At 43.7% G+C, this 27504-nt stretch overlaps 1 protein-coding gene across 2 annotated transcripts in view; it reads left to right on the forward strand.

The window, feature by feature from the left end:
* Positions 1–27504, forward strand: part of FERMT2 (FERM domain containing kindlin 2) — an 85264-nt gene that overhangs the window by 20117 nt on the left and 37643 nt on the right. For both annotated transcript variants that reach the window (XM_006278432.4, XM_006278433.4), the window contains exon 2: positions 4777–5010. In XM_006278432.4, coding sequence (XP_006278494.1) covers positions 4777–5010 — 234 coding nt within the window. The remainder of the gene's footprint in view (positions 1–4776; positions 5011–27504) is intronic.

Below are 27504 nucleotides of genomic sequence, written 5' to 3' on the forward strand. Positions count from 1 at the left end.
TCTGCTCTTGCACCTGGTCTCGGTAGGCTGGGCAAAATATGCATGTTCTTTCTGTCTGGATGTGGGATTGTTTTTTTTTCCAGTTCTGTTAATTTAATATGATTAAAAAAGCCATATTAAAAAGACTACAGCAGTGATCCTCAAGTGGGGTGTCTAGAGACCCTTTGAGGGGTGCTGCAGGGCTTGGTATGCAAACGCCTATTTATAATTCACAAAATAAACCCAAAGATTTCAAATAGGAATCCATAGAGTCAAAAACATTCTGATCTGTTGTGGTCTTACAGCAATTCTCCTGTTGCAAAGAATTCAGACTGATTTTTCTGTAGTCAAGCAATAAGTAAAAGCTATGGGCTGGTATGTTTTGGGGAGGTGCCTTGAGTCTGGAAAGGTTGAGAACCACTAGGCTATAGAGTCTGAAGCTGTATTAGCTGGCTGGATTGTATGTAGCCTTTGCTGCACGACAGCTTCTGATGTGTTAGGCTTCGAAAAATCCTATTGAGTGCCATCTAATGCAGGTGACAGCATTGTGTAGCCCAGTCTGTATTACAGCTGGCTGATGCAGCTGCTGACTTCAATAGCCTGCTCTTTTCTATTTTTAATGTTGTTTTTCCAGTTGTGTTAAGATGACCTGATGGGAGAAAAGGGACTACCTCCTCACACCCAATCTCAGGGTCCTTACTTCTTTCTGGTTGCCAGAGGGGTCTGAAGCACTGGACCGACTTGGTCATAAGGCTGGAATATACATTTCAACTTTGTGATGCATTATTTGAGGAGAAATGTTCGAGGTTTTAGACTGCTTAAGTTTCAGTAAACAGGTGTCCCCTTTTTCAAATTACTTAGCGCCTCCATTTTGCTGGATGCAAGTTAAGACCTGAGATTATTTTTAATGCGGGAAAAGAAGTATTGTTCTTCCTTTTCCCACCACCTTTGAGCCAGTCTCATTGTAGCATGGTGGAACGTGAGTTGCCCAAGCTGCAGGCCCACTTCAGCTGACAGCAGTAGGCTTTGTGTAGCTAAAAGTCTGCCCAGGAGCCTGTGAACAGTTGGGCCTGTCTCCTGAGCCTTTTGAAATCCCTTGGCCACAAGAGTGTTTATTTTTATCAGAGCTAACTGCCACTGACAGTCTCACATTACTCTCTTAATAAAGCAAACAAAAGAAGCAGGTCTCCTATAGAAATGCCATGCCATTCTTCTCTTGAGATCCTTCTGTGGATACCCTCTTCCCAAGAAAGCAGAGTGGAAGGAAGCCTTTCTAAAATGGACTATCTCTGTACTGAGAATTAGCAGACAGTTGTGGATTTCTGAAAAGGCCTGTGTGCGCAGGCCCACTGTATCACATCCGTCAGATCTGCAAGTAAATTTTAACAAATGGATGCAACGTGTACCTTTTCTGTATCTTGGATCACCACTTCAAAGGTCTGTTTGTTTGGCAGGGCTTGTTTTCTTTGGCCTGCGAATAGTCTAATTGAATTAAATAATTTGTAGTTTTTCTTTCACATAGTATGATTATAGTGCAGCGGAACTTAATAGCTAAAAATATCAGTGCATGAGTATTATTTGGTAGTTAAAGCAAGGCTTCTGGTCCTGTTCCCATCTCTGCTTTGATACATTGTATAAGGTATATATGATAATTTTTAGCTTTGAGATCTGAACTCTCTGAAATAAGTATAAATGTACCGCAGATTTGTAGGGCTGTTGGAAAATGTACTGCTTGAAGGGAGGGAAGCAGTGTGACACCCTTGTTAAATGTTCAGATTCTGCATTGGTAGTAGGGAATACATTTCCTAAATGAAGCATGGAGCTTCAAAACACTTTTCCTGTTGCCATTAAACTGTAGTAAGGACTAATTGGCAAGTGACAAATTCAGAGCATAGCATGTGTTTAGGAACTGACGGTAAGGCTTAGTTTCAAATGTCCATTTGCTGTTGACCCCTGTGTAAGAAAGTCACAAAACTGTGCAGAACTGTTTGAGATACCTGTCTTAGCATAACCATTTGCTACGCTCTTCCAAGTGTTAATTAGTCTCAGCTTAGGAATTTGCATGATACTGTCTTCTACCATGGCTAAAAACTACTAATATACCATGTAAAGCCAAATCCATCCATTTTGCACTATAGTTACATGTTTGTGACTTAAAATGCCTCTTGCTTTCAGTGCCAACTTTAAGCTTCCAGGGTAGCAGAAGCTGGACTTCATTACCAAAGTTCATTGTAATGATTTGTCAGATTTTTTTGAGAGTAGCCAACACTTGTGCAAGTTTGCATGCTTTTCTATATTTGGTTTTGTTTGGTTTGATTGAACATAGCTCTTGAAAAGTCAGGCTGACATTCTTGCTTTATGTCTGTATTAGTATACTAAAAGAGGGGGAGTTTATATATAATTTTTTAAGATGCTGTATGTGCTATAAAATGTATGTTGATCTCAAAAATCAAGTGCAGCATAGAGGTGAAAAGGAGACAGAAGGTTAATTGTAATTTCTTCCATCTTCTTTCCTTACTATAGAATCAGTTAGTTCCAGAAGTTTAAAGATAATATTTGTGGAAATGTTCCTTCTGATAAAAACTTCTAGAATATGGTACTTGGTACACTACTGGCCATCTGACTTGCACTTTACTGCCTTAAATTATCTTGCTTTGCTTGTTTTTTAGCTGGCTGGTTTGATTATTTGTAGTCCAGATTTTAGGCATGAAACAAGAGACCTTTTAGTAAATGTTAGCAGCCATCCATAACATGGGGCAAACTAGTTCTCTGTGGTATCAGGATGCGATCACAAGAGAATCTGGAGATGGGGACCCAGGAGGTGTTCATATGACACCAACAAGTTGACCAAAAGAGCCTTTCGTTTGTTTTATGTGCTTTGGCAAGAGGCACTGGGTTAGAGTTTCCTTTTTATTATTAAAATTCTAACACAAGCCACCTGAGCTTGAAATATGCTACTAACTTAGGTTCTTCCTAATAATACTAAGTCTGCGAAAGACCCTACACTTTCTTTCCTATAGGATTAGTAAATGTGTTGAGAATCTCATGTATGAACATGTGAGCATTTGCTTTTATTGCAATTAAAAAATAATGACTTCCAGGTGTCAACTCAGTGCTTGCACAGACCCCACTATTTTTCAAAACTGAATTCTCAAGTGCAGTGGAGCGTGTTTTGCAGTACCAGTTAGATGCGAGAGAGCAAAAGTGCCTGCGTATCCCCCTTCCAAAGAGGAACCAAAACTGGTTTGACCCGCAGTTTAACTTGGAGCAGCCTCACAAATCTCTTAAGATCTATTGTGAATTTGGCAGGACTGTCTGCCCCACAACATCAGATCCTCCAAAAAAATGCAATAATGACAATGAAGGATGAGTGAGGAAGGAGAAATCAATGTGATAGATGCACTGTAGACAAGCAAAATCCTACCACCACCGTACAGTACTGTGCTCTCCTTGTCTCATCATGTCAGGTAACATTTAGCTAGATAGTAGGATTCTTTAACAGGCACCTCCTCATTATTCTGTATGTATGGTCTTCACCTAAACTGCTCAATACAGATGTTAAATACGTAGCTCAGGGGATCACTTGCTTGGTTGTTAGACTTAGGTTTTAAACTATGACTAAGAAGCAATGCTTGTAATGAAAGCACCGAAAGAGACTCCATGCCATGCAGCACGTGGGATCCTGGACCTGTGAGCTGAAGTGAAAAAATTCTGCATATGCACAGCAGGTCAATGTATGCAGTTGCTAGCCAGAATTTTCAAAGTTACTGTTGATTGTTATGTACCTCAGCATTTAGCATTTGCAAAACCTTTTTCAAATAGAGCTTGTTTTATTTCAAAAGTCTTGGAAGAGCTTAATGTTAGTAGAAGTTATTTGTGACTGTTGACTTTGTCATTAGATAGCTGTAGGAAGGCACTTTGCAACCTCTCTGCTAGTAAAAAATATTTTACCTTGTTAATTAACACCAGGAAAAAATGGGGGGGGGGAAGGAGTCTTCATCTTGCAGTGCTGATTGGGTTTCGCTGCTTTCCACATGTCCTAGGAGTTCTGTTTCACTTTTTGGCAGTGAGGAGCTTCTTTCATCATAACCAGGGAGAAATTACTTTGTATGAAAATTCAAAATATGAAATGGGTCTGAGAGGATGAACAGTAGATACTTTCTCTAGTTTTAATATATTGGGCTGGGACTTGACACCCACCTGGTCTTCTCCCTACCTCTGCTCCAATTGGCTGCAAGATACTTGGGAAAGTCACTTCACTTCATTGCAGCCTGCCCCTGCCCTTTGACTCTGTGTTGACTAATCTAAATCATGCAGTGCATGGGGAGCTCAGACCTAGATCAGGACCCCATAGTGCTAGGCACCAAGCAAGCACAGAACAAAAAAATGGGCTCTGCTCCAGCAAGCTTTAAGCCAAAGTAGAAGAGGTGAAAGGTGCATGAGAAAAAACACTGCTAAATGAGGAGAATACAAGGAAACAGACAGCAGAGGTCCTTGTGGAAAGCTGTGCCCACAGCATACCAGCTTCTTAAACATCCAGCTTGTAAACTCCTTCAGACGGGGCATGTCTCTGCTGTATTTCTACAGCACTCAGCGGGTGAGGGCACTGTCAGTAGTTGCCTGTGGGTGCAAGTGGAATACAAGTAGTTGTATCTGAAATTTTGTATTTCAAACTCTCTGACTAGCTGTCAGGTGGACTTTCACTTTTTAAATGAGACTTTCTTTAAATAGAAATAAAATCACATGCTTTAATAGTTTCCTGTCGTAGCTTAATTTTTAAAATCTCTTTTCTCCTAGATGTCAAGAAAGACTGGTCAGATCATGCACTGTGGTGGGAAAAAAAGAAAACCTGGCTCCTTAAAACTCACTGGACCTTGGACAAATATGGTATACAAGCTGATGCCAAGCTCCAGTTCACTCCTCAACATAAATTACTTCGTCTTCAACTTCCGAACATGAAATATGTGAAAGTGAAAGTGAATTTCTCTGATAGAGTCTTCAAAGCAGTATCTGATATCTGTAAGACTTTCAGTAAGTATCAGATTCTTAGCATGCTCGAAGGTCTCTTTGCTCTGAGATCTAAACGGCTGTACAGTAGTTCTTGCTGTGTGTTAGTTTGAAGTGGTGTTTTTTTCTACTGACAATCATGTAGAAAATCAAACATGAAGCTTTAACCTTTCTTCTGGCTTGAGTTCTATACTTTTCTAACTAATTCTTGATGCTGCTTCATCTTCAGCACTTAAAATCCAGATAACTAAATTGTCTGTGTGTGTGTCTAGTTACTCTAGGATAGGGTTTGGCTATCTTAAACTGTGCTTAAGATAGCCAAACCCTACAAAAGTAATTGGTAAAATAATGTTGTTGTTGCAAAACAGCATTTGGTATGGAAAGAGATACAAAAATAAGATGTCTTATGAGCCAAGACTGTACCAGTTTTACCTTACATTAAAATTGTTGGTGTCGCCTCTTAATTTTGATGCAAAACAGTACACTACATATTTAAAAAACTGAAAAAGAATATGTGCCATGCTCACAGGTCACCCTCCAGTGGCTGATCATATTGGTGATCAAGCCATTGTACTTCACTATAAAATGATGTGCATTGGAAGTGCTGGTTCATTCTCACTTCCCCTCCTTGATGAGAACTAAGGGGCAATGGAAGGAAATGTTCTTCACTGAGTTCATTAGGCTCCCCACTAGGGTAGTACTCCTATGTAGAGATTGCACTGTTGCATTGGTCCAATATTGGATTGGCACCGATATAAAGAAAAATTGACTATATTGGAAATCAACTTTTTTTGCCTGATGTGGCCAGTAATGTGAAGAGTAAATGTCCCGTGCACACCTTGAGTTTCTGAGGATAGAAGGGCCAGATTCTGGAGACTAACAGTATACAAACAGCTAAGGCAGGTGGAGATCCCTACAGGAGACTTAAGATACAACATAGCAGTAGGGGTGCACCAATAGAGATTTTTTGGGTCCAATACTGATAGCCTATTTTTAAGGAGCCATATTGGCTGATACCGATCCGATTTCCGATACTCAGCCCAGCAGCTTGAAGAACAGTGTCCAGCTGGTAAATTTGTGGTAGAAGGGAAGGGGCATAGGGGAGAGGCAGTTGGAGGCCCCCGCGGTGAGGGAGGGAGTGGGGCTGGGGCTCAATCTGCTGGGGTGAGGCAGGGCACGGGGCAGAGTTGCAGCTCATCTGCAGGGGACAGGGGTGGAGGGAGGCTCCCACTGCTGTGCACCCCAGGAGGGCATAGGGACAGGGGGCGGCCCCTGGATCTGCATGGGGCAGGGCAGCTGCTGCTGCTGGCTGAGGCTGGTGTTGGGCTCTTTCCGTCAGGGGCTGAGCCAGGCTGTCCTCGAGGTGGGCGGCAGCAGTGCTGGGAGGGGGGTTGGGGGAGCTATGGTGATTTGGGGGGGGGGGGGCTGCTCCCATGCCCCTTCCCCCTCCCCTTCCATCACAACAAACTTACCAGCTGGACTCTGCTCTTTAAGATGCTAGGCTGTGTATCGGAAACCAGATCGGTATCAGCCAATATGCCTCCTTAAAAATCAGCCGTCAGTATTGGCCCAAAAAATCTCTATCGGTGCACCCCTACTCCTATGTTGTAGCTTAAGTTTCCTGTAGGGACCTCTCTACCTGCCTTAGCTGTTTGGATGCTGTTAGTCTCCAGGATCTGGCCCTTTTATCCTCAGAAACCCAAGTTGTGGCTTGTAATCTGAGTATTGAGCACAAAAGGTGGCTATTTGTAGATGCCTAACTTAAATGTTATGCTCCAGTTCTGTGGTCATCTCTTTCTATTTAGCATTGCCTAGTAACAGTATTCAGCCTGGCTTATTTGGGTGTATCACACTATGTTCCTTCACTCAAGGGCAGTCTCTGTTCCAAAAGGAAATGAGCATCAGTGTGTCTTCCTAACCGGAGTCTGCAATTTGAGCTTTGTCATAGTAAATCTATTTCTGCTTTCAGAAAGAAGATATGGATTACTCTTGGCTGACCCATTTATGTCATTAGGCAGGAAGTGCTCAGCTATAAGTGAACTATTATGACATGGCCTTAATATGTATTTAGCTACAAATGCATGTGGTTGATTTAATTCTTTTACTAAAATAGCAGTAAAGAATCCTAAATTTTCCCTCTTTCAATTAGACTTAAGCTTTATTTGAGGCTGAATCCCCTGCCATCCACCATTGTTTTAATACTTTTATCTATCAAGTATTAAATCTTTTGCTGCCAAAGATGTCGTGAGCTTCTGCTTTGTTGCTAGTGAATCTGCAGGAGTGAGTCACATCAGGAAATTCTGATATGGTTAATCACTTAAGATCTGTTACTGATGCCACAGAACATTCAGAGTCCTACATGGGTTTAAGCATAGTGGTTTATTTTATGTCTGGGATGTTTTTGATCAGTTTAAAGAGCAAATGCTCAAAGATGCTGGTAGGTAGGATAAGATAAATGATTCCATCCAGCTAACTAAACCTCAGCTGTGACTTTATGTGGGTGACAGGTACTTTTGTTGCAGCTAGGACCTATGCAGTTCTTGGGAGCATGTTCCCATCCTTTCCCCTAGAGCTCACAAAGCGTTTGAGTCAAGTATCAGATTAGCTCTGCTGGTGCAGAGGGGAGCATTCTAATTAACCCTATCTACCTATCTTTAGTTAATTTTATTTTCTTACCAGGCCAGATTTCTTTTGGTAGATCAAAAACTATTTGATTTATTTATAATTGGATTCCCACTGTCTAGTCTTGGTCCCTCTGGGTTTACTGGAGGCCAGATATTACTGGCTCCACAGAGCATAGCTACCAAATCCAGTAGTAACAAGATGGAAGGGGAATAGTAGTGCCTGCAGGACGAGATGTGGAGGGAGGGAAGCATTTGAGCAGACCTCTCTGCCTTTTCTTGGGGTTGGACCAGAAGCTGTTCACGTGGAAGTAATGGTACCCAAACATTTCTACAAGAAAAAGGATATGAGAGCTGATTGAAGGCATATGATGGGCAGATGATATAAAGGGCAAGTTATCTTGTTTTTTCTGTGGTCCATGAACTTCTTGAGTGGATCTTGGAGTTCTTCCTGGATGCTAAAACGTACCAGCGTTTTTTTTTTATCCTCTCTTCCCAGAGCTTGCCCAAAAAAGCTGCCACTTAGACTTCTTCTGTGTCTGAGACTTACTTGGGATATATGTGAAACCTTTTAGCAAGAGTCATGAGCACTGGCTCTGCCCTTTTCTTTCCTGTTTGTGACCTCCACGGTGGGCCAGGATTCAGAGGAGGGAAGGGCATGTCCTTGGACACTAGATCAGCGTGCTGAATGCCTGAGGATTGGAGAATTGGAAATGCTTATTTGAGGCATGTTATCTTGCAAAATTCCTTTCCATGCCAAGAGACCACATGACTGTTGGGCAAAAGGAGTGGTAGCTTTGCCTTGCTGAATCTGCACAGGGACTGTTTGCTGCTGGAAGACTTTGGAGATATCTGTCCCTTTGTCAGTGGATTTCACATGTGTGTCATTTTCTTCCTCCCCTTTCCCCTTCCCCCTGTGCTGTGGGCTCCCTCCCCCTCTCCCCAAGACCTCTTTTATGAACTGAGTCAGCCTAAAGATCTGTGGGTGGGAAAACAGGAGCCCTGCTAGACAACTGAGGGCTCTGCGGGTTTTGGACACAGGGTGGTCAGACAGATGACAGACTAGTTAGTTGTAGCTGCAAGGCTTTTGTTCTTTACTTCCCCAAAATGTGTGCGTAATCATGGGCTAACAAGGGTCTCTTGCAAACAGTAACTTGGACACTGTTGTCCATGGTGTTCCCGAGTTCTTGTTTGTTCTTCCTTTCCTTCTCCAGGGGAGATGACTCTTTTGGTGGTTAGGTCATCTCAGCTCTGAACAAATTGGGTTGCAGAAGTATGAGGCTATATATTTAAAAAAAGTTTTTGTCCTACCTGGTATGAGCAGCAAGTTTTATCTTCTGGAGCCAGTTTCCAGGTATCGTGGTTCAGTTATGGGAAATCTGCATCATGGTCAACAGATGGAAGAGGGTCAACAGTTTAATTTTTGTGTTCCATAATAAGCCTAGGGTCTTCCTTTCTAGCCCAAAGTAGGAGTGCAGTAGTTTTGGACAGCTGACAGTTTCCCTTCAGATTTGCCTTCATGAAAGGGGAAGCCAAGTGAGAAGCCAGCTTGGCTTTTTCCATCTGCTTCCTTAGTTTCCAAAGGGTTATCCTGTCTGTGTTCCTACAGCTTACTTTCCTCCTCAGAATAGTACCTTTCTCAAATTGGGAGAAATCAAAATAGCGGAACAGGAACTTAACTTATAATGCTTTTGCCCTTTCAGATGTTTATGGTACCTGTCTTAGTATTATACTGCTGACCATCACCAAAGTATTTTAGTACAGATGGGGAGATGACTGTTTCAGAGCCGGTATTTATTTTGCTGATGATCTTGAGACTGTTTCCTCACTGTATCCCTAAAAAAAAGAAGTTAATACCATTGGTGTGGTTTAAGAAAGGACACTGCATTTAGTCAAGTGATTACGGTCCAGTTTTGTTAAAAACCAGAGTGTTGGAGGAAAAATCTGTATTTAAATGTTCAAAATCATTACCTCCCTCAAGTCTCTCAAATGGTGCAGCACACCTGTTTGGGGTTTTTTGGCGAGAAGGGATTGTAACAAAAGTACTGCACTGTTACAGTGGTCATTTTTATTTTATTTTACTTTTTTAAAGCAGAAACTCTGGCTCATAAGGTCTTGACAAAAGCCATCCACACCTGTATCTGTTGGGTGGCCCTAGAATTTTGGAAATGCTTAAATCATTTTAACATATTGCAGCTTCCAGTGAATGAATTAATTGAAATAACTGTACAACCTGTTTCTATTTTGATTTTAATTTTTGTTCTGTTGCGTAGCCTAAAGAATTGCTGTCATTGCTGACAGGTAACATCTAGTCCTTCTCCCCCTTTGAAGTTCTCCCGGCTTAGGTGGTATGGCTTCTGCCATTTGAATCAGAGTGGGCAGGTTTCTACATAGGAGGAACCTACCTTACTGCAGTCCTGGAGGCCATGTGAGGCTGGAAAATGTCAGATTGCTGAACATTAGTGCTACATTTTTTTTTCCTAACAGCTGGCACAGACACCATGGCTTGCCACCATAAAGCAGAACTAAAGACCAGTACAGTAAGTGGAGACTCCTGCTACATGAGATCAGGCTTTCTGCCATCAAATTATCCTGAAGGTCCTGTGGAATTGAAGGGTAGTAGCCTGTACTCGACCAGGGAGAAACCTAAAAATCCAGTTGGGGTATAATCTGCCATATTCCCAAAGGACAGCATAATGGCAATTCCAGAGTGGCATTGCATGTGAGAATTGGATTGGGAGATTTAAGTATCTTTATCCCTACTTCACTCCTACTTGTGACCACTAGTGCCAAGGCTGTTCATGGCCGAAGGAGAGGAAGAAAGAGAGTTTGCCTGTGCTAGTCCATCTCGTACAACTGGAACTCTGGAAACACCATCTAAGCAATTTTGGAGAAAGAGTTTTATGCTCTGTCTTTACAGTGGTGATGGTGATGCACATCATGTTAAAGCTGGGTTGTCTTGCTCAGGGTTCATTTTGGGACATTGTCTGGAGAGCAGTAGGGTAGCTGAAAAAAATTTTCAAGTGTAAAGTCATGTTTGTCTCCTTGCCTTCCTCCCTCCTGATAGCTAGGCACTAGAGTAGAAAAAGTAAAACTTCACTCTTAATTGTTTGAGTTCATGTCATATTATGTGGTTATGTCTTTAGTGTTCTGTCTGCCTTCCATATTTCAAATACAAATCGGTAGAGCATGTTCCTGAGAGCAGTAATGTCCCTACCCCTCTTATATACCATACACCATTGGTGCTTGTGTGTGCTTTTTCCTTTCTCAGGCCCACCAAGGTTTTTTTTTATATGGCAAACAGCCCCCAAAATATTCTTTTGTGTTTTCAGAGATCACTGTAGAGTTTGGTTAGCCTCTTTTTGGGTGTAAGGTTTTGATGGTAGAAGGGAATGTCAGGATTGTGACCACTTCTGTCTATTATTGAGCATCACTTGCTCTCTTAGGGCACCTATACACAAGCAGTAAGGCTGTCCTGACGCGCTGTAATTACAGTGTGTTGGAGTGTGCTAATTAGTTACCATGCTCCAGCAAACCCCAGCATCTCGTGTATCGGCATCCCTGCACTTCAAAGGGCAGTGGGGGCGCTTTTAACTAGAGCTTTTTTTACAAGCTTTAGTTAAAGTGCCCCTGCCAGCATTTTCAAGAGCAGGGACACTGCTCCAGGTGCTTTAATTAGAGCTGCTCTAAAGTGTCCCCTCCTTCACTCCCGGAGCACGTGTATAAATGCCCCTAGTGTTGTACAAGTAGTAACTCCTATATAATGCAGCAGTTTTTAATGCTGCCTGAGTACTTCACATAAGCATCAACAGAAAAATCCTTCTTTGTTGTATAGTGGACCCTTGGAAGCCTTGCATCTTCCCATGCCCTTGTACAGCTGTCTTGCAGGCTACTCCCACTCATACTTCTGCTGCTTGTAGCTAGCATTTTGTAGTGTTTTGGCAGGAGTCACAAAGTCACAAGGCAGGAAACTCCTCTGCTGCTATGTGGGCATATGTGAGAGGGAAAGCAAACAGCAGACTGCAAGTGCGAAGCCTTTTTTCAGTGCTTCTGTTCTTGCCCATCACGATGCTTTTCCTGGAGCTGTAGAGTGAAATGTGAATGTGTGGAACAAACTCCCTCCGGAGGTGATGCAGTCACCTACCCTGGAGGTTTTCAAGAGGAGACTAGACAGTCACCTCTCTAGGGTCACCTAACCCCAGTTGTCTTCCTGCCTAGAGCAGTGGGGGCTGAACCCGAAGATCTGCAAGGTCCCTTCCAGCCCTTAACAATCTGTGAATCTATGAAACTGAGTCAAATGTCATCATCTTTTGTGGAAGAGGAAATACTGTATGCAGAGTACATATTTGAAGGATCCAAAAAAAAAAGTGGAAGGATGACTCAGAATAAGTGAGGAGGTGCACCTTGCAAATATTCTTTATGCAGGCCCTAAAGCAACCTTCCAACCAGAGGAATAAAACATTAGCAGCAAACAGAACATTTCTATTGGTGGAAATTTCTGAGAAGCAGGCAGGGGACAGCTGGCAGCTGCTTCTCCCTTCCCTCTGTGTCTGAGAGGGGTGGGAGCAGCTGCCTCCCATGCCTTAACCAGACTGGGGTGACCCTGGCCTTGGGAAGGCATGGGAGCCTTTCCTTTAGCTCTGCTTCTCATGGGTCCTGAGAGGAGTTAAGCCAGGGCAAAACATACAGACATTCAGTCTCACGGGAGAAACTCTCCTGGGAGCGATTTCTTTCTGGTTGTTGCCAGATTATTTTTCTCCCAGAGTGGCCATTTTTGCTCCAAGCCAAAAAGCTTGAAAGCTTGGGGACACTCCTGTTAGAAATGGAATGGCTGTATATAGCTATAGTTTAATTTATTTTCCTTTTGAGCCTACTTTTATTGGCATGTTACCTGGGACAGCTGAAATTCAGAATGCTGAAAAAGTGTTATACTCTGCCGCTTAGCTGTGGATATTCTGTAGTACTCTCCAGGGAACGCTTCATGTTTCCTGCCTTACTAGTGGAAAGGAAGTGCAAGACATGACACAAAAATTCCCTTCCCTTCTCCCAGAGTAGGAAACCAAACCAGACAGAGATGGAAGGATATTAAGAGGGAAACTACGCAGGAAAAAAAATCGCTACTCTAGGGCCTTCTACACATGGGTTCTGTAGTAATCCTGCAGTATAAATTAAAGCCAAAAAACAAAGGAGGAAAAGATGGGGATACATAGAGCCCTTACTCTCTGCTTGACATAACTCTTTGATCTATAGACAAGATGCCAGAAGTGTGGTTGGCACCTATGAATAATGTCCAGCAGCAGAACAATATCGATGTCTCATCTCTAGCCATCCTCCTAATGAACTTCAGAATATTGCCATCTTAAATACTTTGGTGACTCCAAGACAAATCATGGTAGTCACAGTGCTAGCACTGGGCTTTGCACCCAGAACCCCAGTATGGGAGGGAGAGTCACTGGAAGGGAGAGAAATGAGAGACCCTGGTCTGAGTGGATGGGGCGGAGGACAGGGAGGGAAGAGAGTGTGGGACCCTGGCATGCGGTGGTGAGATATAGACCCCAAGGCAGGAGGAAGAGTTGCAGGGGGTCTCTGAAAGAGGGAGGGGGAAGGGAGGCACAATCGGATCTTTAGGGATGGAATAGACAGATGCAAGGAGCCCCTCAGGTCCACATGGCGCTCTGTCTAGAACAGTGGTTCTCAACCTTTTTAAACTCAAGGCACCAATAAGAGAATTTCAGCTCCTAGTTTTCTTTTTTCTTTTTTTAGTACAGGAAAATTTAAAAAATCAATTCTTCTGTTGCAAAGAATTGAAAGACCACAAAAAGGAAGAATATTTTTAACACTCTGGATTTCTATTTGAAATCTCCTGTTGTCATATAAATCGTGTTTGTACGGGTAAAAAGTGGGCAGTGGTGTCCTGCAGGGTTTGGTCCTTGGACCAGTGCTATATAATATCTTCATCAGCTATTTGGACAAAGGAGCGGAGAGCACCCTGTCCAAGTTTGCAGATGACACCAAGTTATGGGGCAAAGTTAAGTTAACACGCTGGAGGGCAGGGAGCGGATACATGCCGATCTGGACAGGTTGGATCAATGGGCAGAACGCAACAGAATGCAACTTAACAAAGACAAATGCAAGGTGCTCCACCTAGGGAGGAGGAATCCCCAGCACACGTATAGGCTGGGGGATGACCTCCTCAGCAGCTCAGCGGCTGAGGGATCTTGGAGTCATAGTTGACTCCAAGATGAGCATCAGTGTAATAAAGCCATTGACAAAGCCAGTTGCACCTTGTTGTGCATTAGCAGATGCATGACCAGCAGATCGAGGGAGGTGATGTTCCCCCTCTATGCATCATTGGTTAGGCCACAGTTGGAGTACTGTGTCCAGTTTTGGGCACCGCACTTCAAGAGGGATGAGGAGAATCTGGAGAGGGTTCAGAGGGCCACTCATGATTAGAGGCCATCGTGCAGGACCCTACAAGGGGAGGTTGAGGGATCTGGATCTCTTCAGCCTTCACAAGAGATGGCTGAGGTGTGACCTTGTAGCTGCCTATATGTTTATCAAGGGAGTACAACAGAGAATTGTAGATGTGCTATTTACCAGAGCACCCCTAGGAGTAGCTGGGAATAATGGGTACAAACTAGTGGAGAGTAGATTCAGGTTAGACATTAGGAAGACATTTTTCACAGTAAGGGTGGCCAGAATCTGGAACAGGCTGCCAAGGGAGGTGGTACTCTTGCCTAACTTGGAGGTTTTGAAGAGGAGGCTAGATAGACACCTGGCTGAGGTCATCTGACCTCAGTGCTCTTTCCTGCCTGGGGCAGGGGGTCGGACATGATGATCCTTCGGGGTCCCTTCCGACTCTACGATTTATGAACCTAGCAGCGCTAACATTGCATGGCACACTGCAACACCCTTGAAAGGATCTCAAGGCACCCCAAGGTGGTGTGGCAGCCTGGTTAAGAATCTAGTTTAGAAACTGTAAGCATAACCTCTCTTTCCCCCTCTGCCTTTATTTTAAAACAGCAAGTTGCTGTAGAAGATGACTCGGGGGCAAAGGGAGCATGGAGAGGAGTAAATATGGTTCGTTCCTAAAAAAAAAAAAATGCTCTTGCATAAAGCCACTAAATGCAGCCTGACATTACATGGGATTGGCATTTTGGAGCATCACGATGCAGGTGGGACTGTGGAACGCATCTTCCCGAAGGGACACGGTAACAATCAGGCAGTCTAGACACCAGGTTTGACCTGCCGTTATAAAACGGTTTCTCATTCAGTACAGAATGTCCTCTGACTTCTGAAATGTATTTAATATTTCCACCTCCTCCCTTGCCAAAAAAATTCTATAAAAAGAGTATTTGCTTTTGTAAAATGTAAGCTGTTTGGTGCTCCTAGTAGCAAACACACACTGTTCCCAGAACTTCTGCCTAATCTTGGTGACCATACACAAGGGAATAAATCAGCATGCGGCAGGTATTGGCCTTAAGAGCACTGTTCATGGATGTCTGAGAATTACTGTAAAAGCAAGTGCCAGAGGTGGCAGCCAGGGGCAGCAGGGAGAAGCAAAGGATTGTTCAGGCCGTGTCCTGCCTCCCTTGCAGATGTAAATAAGTCTTGTCATGGTTTATCAATAGCAGTATGTTGAAAGATCATCTGATCTTGGTTCAGTCTTTGTCTCTTTAAAGACTCACAGAGGACTGCTCATCAGAGAGTGGCTCCATCTCTAAAATCACATTTCTTCTGGGAGACAGATTAGTCTTGTTTTCCTTCTAGACTTTGTGCAAAAATAAACTTAATTTTCCATGGCAAATTGGTAGAGTGTGAAAAGCGGCAGTAAAGACCACAGTCCTGTTCCTGCTTAGTAGTAGGACGTACACCTGTTGCTTTAGTGATTAATTTCTCACATCATCACGGTCTCCTATCTCTCAGGACTATAAATATTCATTTAGGTGTCATCTTCGTAGAAAGAATTCCAATTATTCATCTCTTCCCTGCCCCCCCCCCCCCCCCCAAGCCATAAACAGAAGCAACATTTATCTTAATGTCAGGACCTAAATGAAATCCTGATAAATCCTTTGCAGTGTCTCGGACTAGCATGTAGCTAATAAAGATCTTTGTAAGCTGGATATACAGCTGGGGAAACATCTTGAAGAGACAAAGCATTTGGGAACTAACAAATGTACCGGTTTACAGCTTGGACCCAAAGCTAGTGAAAAATTAATAAATAAGGTTTGCTGACTTGATACTATGATGATGGAAGATTTGGCAGTCTTCAGCTATCCCTCAGTGTGTCTGCTGGGGATGGGGATTATTGAGTTTTAAGATGGCTGAGCAGTCCAATCCATGCTCTGCAAGTTTTCCCACAGATATAATAAGCGGTGCCTTGAGGGGGCGCACAAACTGTTGGCCAGAATGGTACGCACTTTCCTTCCTCCTCTGCCATTTCTCGGCTGCCTGAGCAAGACGGTTCTCTTTGAAGTGGGCTGTAGGTTGATGTATGGTGCCGTGCCATTGAGACCTGTTACTAGCCAGCACTTCCCAGTTTGTAAGGTTGATGCCACCTGTCTTAAGGCATGCTTTCAGGTTGTCCTTTGTAGCACTTCCTCTGTCCTTCACGGGTCCTCTTACCATGACTGAGTTGAGAGAAGAGGACTTGCTTCAGGAGCCGAGTATCAGCCATCTACTCACAGTGGCCAGCCCAGCGGAGTTGATGTTTCATGATCTTTGCATGATCTTAGCTTTGGTGCAGTGGTCTTCCCATCTAATGCGAAGGAACTTCCTGAAGCAACGCTGATGGAACCACTCCGGTGCTTAAGATGGCTTCAGTGTGTCACCCACGTCTCTCCCCCGTACAGTAGCATGGGGATAACCACTGCATTATAGAGCAGGATCTTACTTTCAATCTTCATTATGCTTGGGAGATGGGATTGGAAGAAACCCTTAAGATAGAGAGATACTGTCAACTCTTCGGTTTTGTTTTGTATTTAATTGCAATTGCTAAATGTACCCCAGCCTATTTCGGGGTGGTGCGTGGGGGAAGGTGGATGTTGGGTTTTTTCCATTGTTTTGGGGGGTTTTTTGCTCATTTGTTTTTTTACAATTGTACTTCAGAACAATTTTTTTTTGCTTCTGTTCCTGCATAAGAACCAAACATGAGAAACAAATTTTAAAAGATAATTAAGCTAACTATCCAATGTCCACTGGGTAACAGAAATAAAATTCTCCCCTTACTATTCTTCTCAACTAATATTAAGTTATATGAAAATAAAAAGTGTCTTTAATTTTTTTCAACCACTGCTTAATGACAGTGGTCATTTAAATAGGTTTTTTGGATCATATTTTGAAGGCATCATTGAATGGCAATGAACTTGACCTTGTATTTCTTACTTATTCTCTCTCTGATTGCTCTTTGTGGTTTGACATGGAAAATATAACTGGATGTATTCACCGTGTCCTGATTTAGTCTAGCAAGCCTGATTTGAATCCAGCTGAAGTCCAGGATTTTTAGTAAAAGGAGTTTGAGGTGCTTGCAGAAGGCCTCTGGATCATTTGGGAAAAAGACAACTTGGGGATTCATTCCCACTTGTGGAAAAACATCAAGTGTGCAGCAGTTGCAGACCGTTTTGCTTCTGACAGTCTTTGTGTTGTATATGCCTTTAACATGTGCTCTACTGCAGCACGTTTCCTCCTCTCTGCTAACTCTGCGTGACTTCTTTCTACTCTTAGTAGTTCACTCTCTTGTAGCTGGCATCTGATACAGACACACTTGCATGCCAGCATTAATACTGAAACAAAACAATTAGATAACTGTCAAGCATGCCCAAATTCTCATCTGATCTGGCAGATAATCTAGCATAGATTTTGGCTTCCTACCCCGATTTAGGGAATCGGTGGCCTAGGGACTTCAGTATGTAGGAAAGGAGAGATGGTTCATTTTAAACCAGTCTGTTTTAGGAGAACTGGAGTTGTACAACAGCTGTCATGACTGAGTCATTCCAGTTCATAGTCCCATCACATTCTGCCACTCAAGTGAAAATTTCCGTATTTGATCTCTTTCTAAATGTGTACTGCCTGTTATATGTGTTTGACAACCTGAGCAAAAGGATTCCACTATCCTTTAAATAAATACAAGAGCTAAAGGGTGGAGGGGCTACTTCATTGGTATACCAACCCCTTCCTCTTGTCCCCCCCCCCCCCCCCCCCCCCCACAACTTCCCCTCCTACCACATACAAATATTTGAGGCATCTGCCAGGTCGTTTCCACAATTTCCAGTGATCCAAGTGATGGAGTAGGGAGAAAACGACAGTGGGATTTCGAATTGGCCTGAACATGGCACAGTGATGGTGTGAGTTCTTACTGTTTGCTCACTTCTCCATACAGACAAGCCACAGTGTGAATCTATAGGGCGGTAGCTGCTCTACACTAACTCTGCGTGGACTCTTCGTTATGCCTTAGCACTTTCTTTAGCTGAAGGTGGCCAGCTCCACTTGGAAAGTAGCGTGAAGCAGTTTTCTTGAAGACACTGCTTAGGGTCCACATAGGAGTTGCATCAGAATAGCTAGTCCCTTATAGAGTCGCACTGCCTTGTCTGCATGCCAGCTTTCCCACGCAGACAAAGCCATTAGAGGCTGGCAAAGAGAAAATTACAGCACTTGTTCAGTCTTTCCCTTACTGCCCCCTTCCTTAACCTCTTCAGCCTTTCCCTTTCCTTTTTTTACTGCCATATTTTCAGAGTACTGGGATCAGATCCAATTTGTCCTACATCCTCAGAACTTATTGGGCATTTCAAGAGGCCTTTCTTTGAAAGAATGTTCTCAAATAGCTGCTTCAGCTTTGGAGGCGAGGCAAGGGCTTGGCCTTCACCCAAATAGCTATTTAAACAATTGGCCAACTGTAGGAACTGTAAAGCAGTGTTCTGAATATTGTCCATTACTGCATATACGAAGCCAGTAAAACTTCATTGAGGGCATATTGACTGGTTTTATACTCAAATAATGCACAGCTTCTAATACAGCCACAGTCTTATCCCACCCTTTGACTGGAAAAGCAATTTTTTTTTGCCTTTGGCATGTGCTCTAAAACTTTAACCGATACAGTTGTATTATAAAGACAAGCCTATTGTTACTTAATTGCTCAGACTTTAGCCAGGAAACAAGAGCTGTACAACTTCACAGGCATTCAGAAAAAAGAATCGGTTCGGGTCCAAAATGGTAAGGGAATGGTTTTTGAGGTTTCATGTTTCTAGGAATCACCATGCAGATGTGAAACAGCAGTAACTTCTATGTTCACTGGTTCCAGGCAGTGGTGAGCTAGCTGAAAAATATTCCCACTTTAAAACACACTTCTAATTTAGGGGAATTGCATCAGCACTAAACACTGTTTGCATGACTAACCTGTAACTTTTTTTAAATGAAATTGTAGGGGTTTTTGTATGTTTAGACCTATTCCTTTTCCTTTAAAAGGCCCATGAAATGAGGCACTCTGAATAAAAAAAGATGAAGTTGAAGAGCGTATCTTTCTATAAGATGAAGTTTTCAAAACCCAGTTGGAAACCTGTGTAACAGTTTTACTCACTGTTACAGTTTTGAGGGGTTTTTTACTTCATATTTCTGATCATATAAATGTTACCTGTTGAATAATCACTTTTATCAGCATCAATTCCTGCAACAATATGTGGCTTTATTTTGTATAGACAAAAATGTGCAAGCAGAACCATGAATTAAGCTGGCTATGTTGTGTAGCAGTAGCCTTCTGTAAAGTATTTTGTCTGGTTTTCCTCTGTAGTCTTAATGTGACTTGTGCTGCAGAACGCTATGTCTCTTCAAGCCTGCTGAGATCTGAAAATCATTTTTTGATAACCTTATCCTATCTTGATGCACACAAGTATTTCTATTCAGACAAGCAGTTCCAGTCACAGGACCCTTATTTAACTTACTTTATGAGACTTTTTTCCCCCCCCCCAAGATAAAATATACAAAAGCACTGCATATTTACAACCATGGATTTCTCAAATGAAGGAAGAAAACAGCCCTGAAGATTCAACGACAACAGGATTAATCAAGTTTACTTCATATCCCTTAAACCATTTGCTTTCCCAGAAGCCTGAGTAGGAGAGAAGTGGCTATTGCTTTGCTCTGCGTCTTGATAGCTAACAGTCGTTAAACCCATACCATTCCATGGGGTATTATTTAATCTCCACTGAGCTCTGCTATCATCTTGCTGCCACTGGGGGAGGAGGGAATAGGCAGTTAGAATGACAGGTCCCAAGCTAGATCAGTGAGGCATTGAGCAGGGAGGCATGCTGTTAACACACAGTAAGTTACTGCATATTAAAATAAGGTGCAGTAAACTGTGCCCTGGAAAGGGTCTACATATGTTCCAGCTTGGGACCAACTTTGCTTCCAGCCAGAGCAGTTGAAACCAGGCGTGTTCCTGCCCTGCTTGACCCCACTGCAGCAGCCAAAGGGAGCTCCAGGCTCTCCCAGGTGCCAGCCTGGGGATGGCAGGGAGCACAGGGTTAGTCCCAATCCCCATGTAGGGGGAGGTGGGGAAGAAAGCTGTCCCAGCAGCTGCGACTGCTGCATCCCAGCCATGTGGGGATAGGACCCAATCCCCATATGGATGGGAGAGGTATTCTTGCTCAGCAGGGATGCTCTGTGGAGATGCTGCCTGGCAGCCACATGGGGTTCAGGAGGATCAGGAGAGGGGTCTCTGTCTGGGGACATACTGCCTGACAGCCACGTGAGGATCAGGAGAGTCCCGATCCCCACGTGGCCGGGAAAGGAGTTCCCACCTGACGGGGATGCTGCCTGACAGCCACATGGGGATTGAGAGAGAGTCCGATCCCCATGTGGAGGAGACGGGCACATGGGGATTGGGACCATCCCATGCCTGGCAGCCACATGGGGATTGAAACCCTCCTGATCCCCACATGGCTGCCAGGCAGCATCCCTACCGGGTGGGGACATCTTTCCCAGCCACATGGAAATCAGGAGGGACCCAGTCCCCACATGGCTATTCCATGCCCCCTCCAGCCCCCCCACCCTCCAAGTTATTGACCCGACCCAATCCCCACCTGGCTGGGATGCAGCAGTCCCTGCTGCCAGGACAGCTTTCCTGGCCATGTGGGAATCAGGACGGCCCCATTCCCCATGTGGCGAGGAGACAGCTGCGTGGCTAATCCTGAGGGTGTCCACCTTTTTTGCGTAACAGTCTATTTGTAAGAGTATTTACCCAGGATGTGGGCAACCTGGGTCCCAGTTCCTCCCTCAGGCTTAGTCATGCATTTCACTTGCAACAAAAGCAGAGCCTTGGCCTCCCGTCTCCCAAGATCCCGTTCTCGCAGGATCAGAGTTGGATTCCCACATTTTTTTTGCCAAAATCTAGTTGATCTAATGAAGGATATCACCTCTACCACGAGTCCTGATTGCTCATCAGCCCAATGAATTCTGCACTATGGGTGACCAGAGTCTAAAGGAGGAGTTGAAGGGTCAACCAGTTCATAGTTGGGTGGTTAGAGCATGCTCTTGGAAAGTGAGAGGTGTGATTGAGTCCCCTTTGGCAGAGGGCTCATTTTCTGGGCAAGTGCTCTAACCACTAGGCTGTTCTGCAGAAAAAAGGCACCACCATTGCCTGTGTCTGAGAGTGAGCATTCTGTGAAGTGGTAGCCAAGTGTGCTCTGCAAACACTTGCTAAACTGGAAACAGTGGCTGAGTGTAGGTTCCTGCAGCACCAGGTTGGATCACATTGCTCCCAAGGTGCTTGGTCTGGATTGCTTCTGAGCATGTGCACAAGCCCAAGGCAAGACACCTCAGCAGCATTTTAGGCACTTGCATAGTTTTGTGGCTGCTGGAGCAGGATTGTGATAGATCACTTTTTAAGACCTGGACACTTAAAATTCCACCAAAGTCTCATTTAGGCACCCACAAGAATGATTTGGAACCATTGCAATGTATCTTGAAATGTGGGAGTGAAGATGAGAGAAAATGTAAGAAAGGGATGATTAAATGAGAGGCCAAGGGAGTTTCTTCTAGCAGCAATGGTGTCTCTATTCTGAAACAAATTGCCATTTTGGGCCTTTGGGAGTAAGGATGCAGAAAAGGGGAAGAGGAAGCATCATGATTCACAAGTTGGAGAGACACGTGCCTGCTTACATTTCTGTCCTAATGCACATGAAATGGGTTTGCACTTCATTAGCTTAGTATTAGAGAAGGATTTTTTCTCATTAAAAATATGTCTGGAAAGGACCCATAGTCTTTCTGGTCATTGCACTCTGTTTAAGATATTTCTGGTTAGTATGAATTTTGCAGCAAAATGGCTGAATGCTAAAGGAAAATGGTTTATGTGGGAAGCATAGCAAGAACTGGCACAGGCGTATCAAGAATATCTCACCCCTCCTGCCGCCCCCCCCACTTTTTACTTCTGTTACTTTAGTTTCCCCTTCAGGCTTCTGGGTCAAATTGTATCGTTTTAAAAGTGTTCCTGTTGCAAACTAATTTTAGTCACAGATGCAATAGAGATGCTGAGACAAATACAACCTAACAGCATCTGTACAGACCTGAGCCCAGAGCCTTTGACTTCTTTTACTTATTCCACATGCAGTTCTCCAGTGTATATCCCTGCGGATTGGTTTTGTAGAAAAGTATCATGCAGAGTCTGCCAGCCTAGCTGTATGACCCAGTTGAGATATGTTTTATGCTGGCATGAAAATAGCTTAATTTATTTTACTGTAAGTATATTTTATTTGTTTTTGAGTAACTTATTCAACTCAAAACTGGTCTCTTTTGTATATAGATAATGAGGGCTTTAAGACAGAGAGAGAGAAAGGAAGGAAAAAGAGAGCTCATGGAAACCACATTGGAGAGTAATGACCTGTCAGAAAAGTGAGAAAGTACTAAACCGGCGGTCTCCAACCTTTTTAACCTTCCAAGCAGGGGTTGGGCTGGTCTGGGCTGCACTTGGGGCGGGTGGCAGCTGTGCTGGGAGGAGGGTCGGGGGGCGTACGGTGAATTTTTAGGCGACTGCAGTGGTCCAAGCGCAGCGTGGCCCACTGCCGCCACCAGAAAGAGCCTGGCCCCAGCCTGCAGCGGGAGCCCACCTTGCCCCGCGTGCAGATCCGGGGGCACACGCCCCCTGGACGAGCCACTCGCGGCTCAGTCCCATGCCCCGCCCCAGCTGTGCAGGGCCTGCCCCAGTCCCATTCCCTCCCTCACTGCTGCTGCAGCTGTCTGTACTACCCTGCATTTGGCAGATGGGGGACAGCATGTGCAGCCCTCAATTTGTGCATGGGGCAGAAGTGGCTGCGATTGCAGCCCAACACCACGTGGGTCCTGCTGCTGGGCTGAGCCACGTCCACACATGGCCAGCTGCAACGGGGCTTGAGGCACAGCGGGCAGTGGTAGCTGCCTCCACTCCATGCAGAGTTGAGGGGGCACATGCCCCTAGGGCCTCCAGCTGGGTGCACCCAGCAGCGGGAGTGTGTTTTTTTTGTTTTTTTTTTTTTTCCCCCTGCACACACCCTCCTGCGCCCCTGGAGCAGCCTGCCAGGCTCCAATCCTCCCACCACCCAGCCGGGCTAGGGCCCCACTTGCCTTCCCTTGCTCCTGGCTGGGCCACACCGGGGGCCTCGATCTGGCCCCTGCCCCTTCCCTCCCCCAACAGATTGACCTGGTGGGCTAGTGGTGGGGGATGTGTGTGTGCAGGCACCCAGATCCCCCCAGGATCGACCAGAAGAGGCTCTGCAATGGACCAGTCGATCACGATCAACTGGTTGGGGACCACTGCACTAAACCTTTTGCTCCAGCTTCTTCTGGCGGGGGGAAATAAACCCTCTGGCATTTCTTTTCTAGTAGCAGTATTTCGCTAGAAGGTTGTGTCAGAGTGATTCTTTGCCAACCAGATCCTGCTTCCCCTGAAATAAACTGCCCAAGTCCAGTTAATTTTCAGTTGTGAATTTCTCACCAAGAACAATACCTTGGCTTGAGATGCATTACCCTGTGCACTGGGTATATTTAACAGCAAATGTTTCCAGCATTTTAGCCTGTCAGCTGACCTGAAACTTTGCTAAAAGTGCAAACCTGCTTGGAGGCTTAAAGTGTGTTCTCCCCCTACTGTCTTTTAAGGGAGTGTCTCTTCTTCTATCGGACTAAAATAGAAAATCTGGAGCTAATAGCAACTTCTTGACTCAGTTTCTAATTAAGTAGAGCATTACCATCTGGTAGTCCTTAAACCTGTGGAATTTCTTTGCTTTAACTACAAAAACTAAGCAACATGTTTGCCAAGACCGTCTCTTTATTCAAAGCATGTTTTAAGATCCTTTGTAAATGTATTAATCATGTGGTGGTGAACCTTTTTTCCACCAATAATTTACTGAGTAATTAAAAAGTACTTCAGTAAAATGCACAAAACTTACTGCTTGATTGTCACTTTCTAGATCTATTTTTCCATACTTCTGATTCTTGTATAGAAATTTAAAGCTGTATAAGGAGCTCTTTCTTCACATAAAGCCCCTTTTCCATCACTTGTTTTAAAAAATACTGTGCTTAGCATTCACACTGAAGCCATTACAGGTTCTGTGGTGGGGAAAAACATATCTAATGGACTAAAATTTCTGTAGCATTTGTGGTTTGTCAGTGCAAAACTTCCGAGCCTGCGGAGAAATGGGTATAATGGTTGTCAGCAGTCTAATGATGCAGGACAGCAGTTGCCTTTTACTAGCTCTCCTTTGAACATTTTTAAGGCAGCTGCTTTATAATTTTCAGTATGCAATCTTTGTAGTCTGTCTATCTGAAGATAGCTTTGTAAGCAATTTAGAAGGAGCTATAAAAACTTGCTTTGAAATCAGATGGTAAAACTTGGTGAACTTCCAAAACAGATTTCTTTCAGGAGCTGAGGTTGGCCTGTAGCCCACCTCTCCGTTGTCTCTGTCACTTGAACCACATTTGAATAGCTTTACTTGAGGCAGAGTTTCAGTTGTTAACATACCAGAAATAAGCATAGGAATATAAAATTTGCAGAAACATTAAGGCAACTCTTCATATTATGCTTCCTCCTTCACTAATTGCACTGATGTCTCTTGCACCACAATCTTGGCTATTGCAGCAGATTTTCCATAACAGTGTTATGTGCATTTGTGTCTTATTTTTTAATAAAGCCATGCCTGCATGTGTTGCTCACAATTATGCAGTGATGGTGAATGTAACTGTTGTCAGAGGGCATAAAATGTATTTTTTATTTTGGTAAAGTAGGCTCATTCATTTATTTGAATTACAGTAGCATTTAAGTATATAGCCAACATAAAACCTGAGGAGATTTAAATCGAGCAAACTGGGGCGGGGGGAGGAAAGACTAGAACATCTGACAGTTGATAGAAGCAAAGAGCAAAAGTGAACATAGTGATTTTGGCTTTTTGAAAAAAGATAAAATGTTAGACCATTCAAGTACATACACACTTCACTAATCCTCCTTCCAAGCAGTCACGATAGTTCATGCCACATTCTTGCATTGTTACAGGTAGGGTGTACGGAGGTTTGGGACTGTCACCGTCTAACGGAGGTCTGTTTTGTGACACCATTTGAGACATGCCTAGTTTAATAACCTGGCGCTGTAGCAGAGCATCGAGGGCCCTGCTGGTAAAGTTGCTGTCGTCAGAGAATGTTGTCTCAGTCAGATCCTCAACATTATCAGTTTACAATACAAGCGTAATTCAGATTTTAAAATAGTCTCTTATCGGTGCCATAGACTTGTGTAAGAGCAATGATGATGCTAGCAACATGTGCTACAGGGAACTCTTAATCTTTAGATTAACATTATAGAACAGAACAGCTGCTTCAGAACTGATCAGATCGCTGTTTTGGATGCTTTAATTCTTGAATTATTGGCACAGAGAGCCACAACTGCTCGGAGGAAATGTGGTCTATTCTGTCACTGGGTTTATGAGCTTAAACAAAAAGACAAATAATGTACAAGCACTAAATTTCGAGACAACCCAGTAAAGGCAGTTGTATGTGGATAAATGCAATATAGTTTTATTCTAGGTTACTGATGTGCATAATTTTTACCTTTAATTTTTATATTGATGTTATTTGCTGGGTCCTTTCCTGTGCGGGGCATTTGTTTTTTCAGGGGGAAATCTCCATCTGCATCATCATAACTCCAAACTTAAATTATGGAGTGCAGAGGCCATAACTCAATCTTTATTATTATAATAAAAGTAAGATAGCACCAACTCTTCAGTGAAAGATTTGGTTTTGACAGGAACAGTTTGGGGGATGACACACTCCAAAGCAGAGAAAATCAGACATGTCTGTCTAGAGTACGGTAGCCATCTGTTTCTCACATATTACTAATAGTGTAAAGCAAACACTGTGCACTTGGCTTGCAGTGTGTCACTGTGAGAGGGTTTTGGTTTTTTGTTAACTTTTATCCTAATGCTCCACTAGTAGTTTTTCACAGATGTGGATAATGTATGTCCATATGTGCAGATGCTAACTAGCAGTATAGGGAGCGCATCTGTCTTGGTGTGCAGTTCAAATGTGTCCAGTGCATTATTTGATGAGGCCCAAATTCAAGCTTTATATTCCTCTGGTTGAGGTTATACATTGTACACAGATCCACAGCAAATTCCTGCTTCTGTAAATGGAAAGACTGCACAAAAGATCAAGGGTAGAATATGACCCATTTAACATTTAGTTTATTAGCATCGTTATTTACTGTCTCATTTAGCATCCCTCTTGTTGGGAAAATATGCTCACACTGTAATATTGAAACTACTTCAGTCATTTGTTTCTAAGCCTTCCCCTTCCTGGCCTTTTGTCTCGTCCTTAGTTCCTTCCTTTTCCTGTTCCGCAGCAATTCTCCTGTGTGGGTTTTTCTTATAAACCGTTCTCCTTACAGTGTATTCACACAACCTGCAGTAAAATTGAACATGACATTTGAAGTTTCATTTGTTCTTGAGTTAATGCATAAGGAGATGAATCAAGGTGGATGTTGTTTAAGACTGTGCCTAGGTATAGTCGGGAAAACATCACTTGTGGACTATGTTCAGTTCACAGCCATGAGAGGTAGGAATATAGCTTTCTAGGGACAAAAAGAAGTCCAGCAAAACCATAGGGCTAGGGACAGAAATTACACATGAACTGGTATTAGTGATCGGAAACCAGTTCATATCTGTAACACCACAGAAGTTCAGTGCATATGAACTGCTTTTGAAATGGCCAAAACCGGCTTCAGATCCACCTGAGTGGGTGTAGTATCAGACTGAACGGATTTAGATGAAATTGGTTTATTAAACTTCTGTCCCAGATCCCCTCCAGTTTCAAGTTAACTCTGTCCTCCAGCATCCCACGGTGCTTTGCACCTCCCCCACAAATCCCCACTCACAAAATGGGCAGGCTAGCCTTGGCCCAAGTTGTCTACTCCAGCCCAGCAGGGAGGCATGCTCTAGCGTCCCCCGGCTTCTGGCCTGAGCCACTGCAGACATATGGCTGCATTTCCTGAATCAAAAGTGAACGTCTGTTCACTTGCTTATCGGTTCAACCTATGTAGCTTAGACTAAGCTGTGATGGTTGAACTGATTCAGCTGCAGGCTTTTTGACTGGCTGTACGTAGCCATGTTCACCTGGAAGTCATAGAGGCCTATGTTCACAGGCTAGTAGCTTGCTGTCAGTGCCATAATGGAATAGCAGGTGTCAGGCAGTGGGCTGTGGGATTTCTCTGAAGAGCATCATCAGTAGCTTTATTCTACTTGGCTTTGAAGCTGTTGAAGGATGAGCTTTCAGTTAACACTCGTGAGCTGCCCAAATTGAGGTGGATTAATGAATAGGTTGAAAACAGTGAAACCCTACTAGGTACCTCCTTAGGTATTTTAAAACCTACAGACTACAAGACCTGCTCATGAAG

Source organism: Alligator mississippiensis, chromosome 2, assembly GCF_030867095.1.
Source record: "Alligator mississippiensis isolate rAllMis1 chromosome 2, rAllMis1, whole genome shotgun sequence".
In the NCBI taxonomy this organism is placed as follows: domain Eukaryota; kingdom Metazoa; phylum Chordata; order Crocodylia; family Alligatoridae; genus Alligator; species Alligator mississippiensis.